This window comes from Cibotium barometz, chromosome 16 (assembly GCF_041138505.1).
Source record: "Cibotium barometz isolate CiBa-2024 chromosome 16, ASM4113850v1, whole genome shotgun sequence".
Lineage (NCBI taxonomy): Eukaryota > Viridiplantae > Streptophyta > Polypodiopsida > Cyatheales > Cibotiaceae > Cibotium > Cibotium barometz.
Window position 1 is genome coordinate 27,181,503 of NC_141061.1, and position 7,100 is coordinate 27,188,602.

The 7,100-nt window shown below is 43.1% G+C and overlaps 1 protein-coding gene across 2 annotated transcripts in view; it reads left to right on the plus strand.

The window, feature by feature from the left end:
* Positions 1-6,751, plus strand: part of LOC147630508 (Nucleic acid-binding, OB-fold-like protein) — a 76,545-nt gene extending 69,794 nt beyond the window's left edge. Inside the window, exons 13-14 of one of the 2 annotated variants that reach the window (XM_086810393.1) lie at positions 5,990-6,216; positions 6,332-6,751. In XM_086810393.1, the coding sequence (XP_086666519.1) occupies positions 5,990-6,070 (81 nt within the window). In that variant the 3' untranslated portion in view covers positions 6,071-6,216; positions 6,332-6,751. The remainder of the gene's footprint in view (positions 1-5,989; positions 6,217-6,331) is intronic. The other variant, XM_086810394.1, reaches the window with a different exon arrangement.
* Positions 6,752-7,100: the final 349 nt, after the last annotated feature.

Consider the following 7,100-nt stretch of genomic DNA (forward strand, 5'->3'; position numbering starts at 1 on the left):
GTCATAGATGGTTGTACTTGAATCCCTGGTGGTACATCCGTGAACTGAGTAGAACCCTCTTGCACTTCTGGAACAGGGGACATAGGCTGTCCACCAAGTGTATCCATAGCCATACTCGCGTGCATAAAATGTTCAGCCATGACAACAGCATGACTGGAGACTAGAGAAGACTAGCGCTAACAACAAGATGCAGAAACCTCAGCAAACAGGGAATAAAAAGCAAAGAAAGGGACCAATTGGGTGGCACGGGTCGCGGCTAGCGCAGACGATGGGGCATATCCTCTTATATGCAAATACTATAGTCTGCATCTTGGACTTGCCAGAGGGATTGCAATGCCACCTCAATGCATTGCAAGCCTTTTGCTAAGGCAGACTGCCACATTTGTTGAGGTAGACTGCCTATCTGTTCATCATCTTATGCAAGATATTCTCAGAGAATACTTGGATTGACTAATGCCCCGGCGACATTCAATCGTATTATGCAAGATATTCTCAGAGAATACTTGGATGATTTTGTTCTTGTCTTCTTTGATGATATCTTGGTATACTCAAAGAATGCTACAGACCATCAAGATCATGTGCGCAAGGTCCCGGAAATCCTAAGGAAACACCAACTCTTTACAAAGAAGAGCAAATGTTCTTTCTCTGTTGACCAGGTGGAATGCTTGGGATTCATCGTGTCAAAGGATGGGATTTCTCCTGACTCCGCAAAGATCCAAGCAGTAGTTGAATGGCCAGAACCCAAGTCAGTAAAGGAAGTCAGAGGTTTCCTAGGGTTAACCGGATGGTATAAGATCTTTATACCTAGGTATGCTCAGATAGCGTCCCCTTTGACTAACCTTCTCAAGAAAAGTACACTTTTTCAGTGGACTGCATTGTATCAGAGTGCCTTTGACAAGCTAAAGACAGCCTTAGTAACCAACCCTGTTCTTAAATTGCCAGATTTTACCAAACCCTTTGAGGTAGTTACTGATGCCAGTGGATTTGCCTTAGGCGGTGCTCTAATGTAGGAAGGTCATGCAGTGGCCTATGAGTCCAGAAAACTTCGAACACATGAGAGGAATTATGCCGTCCATGACTTGGAGTTACTCTCAGTAGTGTACTCTCAGTAGTGTATGCTTTGAATGCTCCTTGCAGCAACGGTTGGCCTTCTTACCCATATGCATGCTACTATCAACGTCCAGCATTTCTGCTCGTCACGTTGATATGCTCGAGCCACGATGTACCTAGACAGAGGACCTTGACAGATTTCTTCGGCACCAGCACCAGCACGAGCAACCCAGCCCACACACCTCCTGATACCTCCTCCATTGGGCCATCAGGCACCGACCACGCTCCTAGGGAGTCACCACTGATAGAGCAGTTATCTTATGTCGTGCTCGTCGGCCACGCCCAATAGGATCCCGACCACGGCATCCTCACCATCGCCAGATCAGAGCCATTATTGCTCGGTATGGGAAGCACCTACCTCGCTTCTATGACCTCTCCATTCTAGACAGCCCCATGGCAAAGATACTTGATCTAAGGAGAGGGCAACACTTCAACTGATCAGCATACATGGATCTACCTGATATACATTTTTCAGTATTTTCTAGTATTTTCTACTCAGTATCATCTCGGAGTCCTACAGTTCTGTTCTTATAATTGTAGGACAATCAGTTTATTGTACTTTTTAGTCTCATTTAGTTGTTCTCTTTGATGAGACACCAACTTCAGATGTACTCTCAGTTTTGGTCTCATAGGCCACTATGGCCTCTTAGAGATGTTAATATATCATTTCATTTCTCTCTCTCTCTCTCTCTCTCTCTCTCTCTCTCTCTCTCTGCACACACCATGGAGATCTTCCATCCCCTATAGCTCTGGCCTCTCTTGGGATGTTTTGATTTACAACATGGTATCAGAGCCATGTTTCCGCCTACTGCTCTTGCTTCCGCCGCCTGTTAGACTTGATTTGCCCATTGCCATCAAACTGCTGTTGTTACTCGCCAACATGCCCAGGCCAGCGTCTCGCCATAGTACTTCACCATCTGCAAACTATTGCTCCAGCCACCTGTACCTGCAGAAAAATCAGCATCAAAAGTGGTGAATATCATTTAATTCAAGCATATATTTAATTAAATTTAGGGATTTTTTTTCAGAAATGTACTAAAATCAGTCAATTGAAGGCCTGCACTTCACAAAAAAAATTGGGGATTCTATAAGATCAGAGAAATTAGCCCAAGATTGAAGTCTCTGCTGCAACACTCAAAATTTGGGGGTTTTAAAATTGAATCATCTCCATCAAATTAAGGCTTTAGCATTATCCAAAATTTGGGGATCTTCTAAATTGAAGCCTCCTACGACACATTGAAGACATTCCGGGTCCTCTGGCCCTCAGGCCTAAAATGAATGGCCAAGCGTCAATTGCTTGGCATCACTGTCGAAAATATTATCTTCATTAACACTTCACCAGCTTCGTAAGTTTTTAAACTTCCATAAAATATTGATTTTTTATCTTTATGTGTGTGAGTGTCATGGGTCCTCTACCGGGTCGTCCCCTGAAAAAGATTTGTAAGGTGTGTTCGGCATGTATGTCAGTTTTTATGTGTTTGTACCACCTTGTGTTATAAAAGGCTTTAGTATTTCAATTTATTCCTATGTAGGTCGAGGAGGGGTTGATTTTTTGAGAGACTGATGCAAGTCATGAGTGGTCAAGATCTATTGGCACATGTTCCCTAGGCCTCTAATTCTCTGCGCATCCATGCTTGTTAATCCTCTGAGCCATGCTTGTTGAGCCTCTAAGCCTTTTGTGCCAAGCTCACTGGCTTTTGAACCACACTTACTAGCCTCTGAGTCTATAGCAGGGAACATGTCTTAGATGGAGCATTAGAGTGCAATGTCGAGCCTAAATCACCGTGGCTATTGAAGGTTGTCTTATGTCACTCCACCATCGCTCCGAAGGGGGGTTTGTTGGGTATTTGAGAGTCTATGTGTGTGTGTATCTATCGTGTACGTGTACCCTTGTTTGTGTACCCGCTTGTGTCTGTGTGAACAGCCCCTAAAAGAGGTAAGTGTGTTAGTGTGTGTGAACCCACCCTTAGGTGTGGATAAGATGAGTGTGCCATGTGTCACTTGTCTAGTATGTGTGTGTGATTCCCTTCAGTCAAAAGATAAGGCTTACAGTCTACAAAAGCATGTACTCAACACATCTAATCAAGCTATCATTGAGTTGTGCAAATACTCTCTAAGAGCCTTGTTCCACTCTCTCTCTCTCTTTCTCTCTCTTTTTGCACTCACCATGGAGATCTTCCATCCCCCATAGCTCTTGGCTCTCCTAGGATGTTTTGATTTACAACAAAGCTGATGAATCAACTAACTTTGTGTAGGAAGATTAGGGTTTTTTGGTTTGCAATTATGACGCATCACAAGAGCACTTGTCTCTTGAGAGTGGAGCCTCCGGACATACCACCTCCAAGAGGGATTTGTTTAATTCATTGAGGGCTGCCCCCAAAAGGCAAGAAAGTCACATGTGCAAATAACTCTTCTTATCCTGTCAAAGGCATTGGTGAGATCATACTCACAGTTGCAGATGGTTCAGACCTGCGCATTTCAGATGTACTTTATGTGCCAGGGATAAAGCAAAATGTGCTTCTCTTTTGCCAAAAGAGATTATGTGGATGATAGATGCATAGTGAGAGAGAGAGAGAGAGAGAAAGACTACGTGATATTCACTTCTGGGACTTTGTACCACCTAGGCCTGCATCACCTGGACTCATTTGAGAAGAGAGCATAGGATGCATGTTTGGCCACCACTTCTACTTCTCCCATGCAAGAGGCAGAGTTATGGCAGTTTGTTGTTGCTAAAGGCATCCATGGTGCAGGATATGCCTCATGTGGAGCTTCCACCTACACATGTATGTGAAGGGAGCATTTTATGCAAAATGCAGGGGCACTTTTTTTCCCCTCGACATTTGGCATGAAAGGACACCTGGACTATGTTTATTATTATCACTTGTACTTGTCACTTTTTTCCTTTGGGTTTTTCCCCTCGACATTTGGCGTGAAAGGACACCTGGACTATAATTATTATTATCACTTGCACTTGTCACTTTTCATACTAATTGTGTGAATATACGTGCAAGGACTTCTTCCTCCCTCTCTCTCTCTCTCTCTCTCTCTCTCTCTCTCTCTCTCTCTCAATTGACTTGCTTCTTTTGTGTGTGCATGAGCTTCCATTGCCCCACAAACCTTAACACTAGGTTCGTGTGACCCAACGATTGCTACGGATTGCGAGCCCTAATAAAAGGAACATAAGAGCCTTTATATAGGATGTACTTCCCAAATAGGTAGCAAGGAGCGAGGTCCGAGTCCATCCTATCATATGCTTTCTTAATGCTCAGCCCTAAAATAGCAAGGGGCTAATTGCTCTCATTGACTCTTTCTACTGCCTCTCAAATTTAAGAGACATTGTAAAGAAGCTTCCTTTCTTACATAATACCTATTTTAGTGTCATGAATCGAATTCTGCAAGAAGGGTTGCAATCTGAAGCTGATTGCCTTGAATTAGAAGTTTGTAACTAATCCCAAGAAATGGTTAATGCTTGTGAAAGCATTGCTTCCACTGTCATTGGTTCCTTTTTAACTAGCATAATTACGTTGATTCTTGCAAATGTTGACATCCCAACCAGTCATCACTAGATCTCTTTTGTATTCCTGGGTGTCATTGGGTCAATATATCCCATGAATCATAAGATGGCTCATGGATTGGATAATGTCTGCACATGTGCTTGATGTTGCAATGCATTAGGATCTGCAGCAGGTTGGTGAGGTGGTGCACTGTAAGCAGGAGCTCATGGACTCTGGGCAGGTTGTCGAGGGGTTAGAGAAAATGTTTGCTGTAGCAATGACTCACCAACCTCTCCTTCCCCATCGATAGTTTTAGGGTCATAAGGTGTAGAAGGCTTGCCAGCACATTGTGCGAAGGGGTCTCCTTGAGTCTGAGAAGCGCTTACTTTCCTGAAAAGACGTGGTCTAGATAGGGTCCTTTGATAGGTTATTGGGTTGTTTGCATCGCTGGATTGGCATGCATGGTTATAGATGGAGCAATCGCAGGTCTCTGAGTTGATGGTCCCCTGTTCGGAGGCACCACAACATTCTTGGCTACTGGCTGCCCTATCTGAAGATCAATCATGTGTTACGTTTGTTGATTAAGATCTTGAGCTGGCTTTGTGTGGGTCTGTGCCACTCCAACCGGTACCCTCGATGTGCCTATGGCCCTATGCACACTGCTACAGTTCTGGTTTGGGATCGGGCGTTTGAATGCTCTTCTTATGAAGTTGATACCACTCTTCAAGGATCCAACTGGAGAGGTTAGAATTACTGGGTTGCGGGTTCGAGCAATGACTAGGAGACTGACCACCAGTCCCACGCACATCATTAATCTAAGTATGCTTAGGGTCATGAATCATGGGGGCTTAATCAACCTGTGAAGTTGCAAGGAGACAGACCTCTAAAAAAGTGGTGTCAGGTGGTGGTATGCAATGCAATGCACACCATACCTCCTCTATCCAAGGTCCATTTGTCCACATAATCCTAGGATTAATTCTACATGCCATATCTTCTGTTAGACCTTGAAAACTGGGTGTTGGAGCAAGTGTCTGAAACTCGTCCTTTTTTAAAAACCTTCGATGCGAGAGTGGGTACAGAATTTAGATGCCACCAGGGTAGATTCCAACCCAGTACCTCCACGATGAGAGGCATGGCTGCTACCGTTGGGCTTTGGCTGAAGAGGCAGCTATACCAAGAGTCCCTAGCTCTGAGAATATGCAAAAGGCCCTCCCAAGAAGCTTTTGAAGAGTAATAAAAACTTCCTTTCCTTCCCCCGCAACCTAGCTATGTTCATTCTGGGAGTAGATATACCATGTACTATCTAGTAAGAGCTCTTGGAAGTTGGAACGATGACTGATGTAGTATGGGTAGTCTTTCTGAACCGTGAGTTGGGTGGGTTGCAGGTTCTAGTGAATACAACGCTCGATCGAGACAAGATGAAGGAGTGCATTCGACTATGCACATTCGCTGAGGCCTCATACTGACAAATTTTGAGTATGTAGAGATGATGTCAAAACATCATATGATCAAGGAGGTTTACACAACAAGTCAGGTATAAAAGCCAGGACCGCCCAAACTTATTATGGATGTAAATCTTGGAGGTTCATCTTATTAGAAGATTTCAATGCAGGTTGGTAGGGTTTCAAGGCACCCATTACTATTGTCAGCACTAGTTTGATCAATTGTTATATGCAGAAAGCCATTTTCTACTTCATGTATATTGCAAGAAATGTGGTTTTGAGCAGGACACAGAAGGCTAAGCAGTGACACAAAATGCCATCTTCAAAGCATTGGAACAGATGAGAAGGCTGTATGCGATTCTCAATCGATTTGCATGTCTCTATGACATGCAAAGCAAGGTGCAAAGTGTAGTTCATCTGAAATCATTATGTCAGTGAGAACTGTGTATCGCCTTTTGTTTGTAACCATTGCGATTAGCAGATGTGTAAGGTTTATTTTTTTAATTATTTTAGTCCATACAAGCCATTTTGTTTCTACTTTTTTTTTTGGGAGTTTAATTATTATTAGTATACTATATGAAGGTGTTCACATCTTTTAAGATGAGGACACAGGTTTGAACCTGCTAGCCGTACCCAGTCACGGTGGGCATGATAAGTGTCTATCAAAAGTGCTATATAAAGTGCTCATTTCTGGCCTGGTAAAAATACACTAGAATGCCATTTTTTCCAGCACTGACCCAATGGACATGATAATTGTCTATCAAAAGTGCTATATAAAGTGCTCATCTCTGGTCATATGCGAACAATTTGGGACATGCCTAGCAAATCAAGTGTGAAACTATTCTTGCAACACCTAACAAGCTTGGGCATGCTCTCTTTCCCACTAGCTACACTTGTCTGCCCTCCACTTAAAGAATGCATTGATGTTGTACACAACATTTATCCACAAGATAACCAGTTTATCCATGAAAATCATTGAAATGGTCATGCTAAAACTCAATAAATATACAATGCATTATCTATTAGCATACATTTTTCGGATATGTGCATGTAT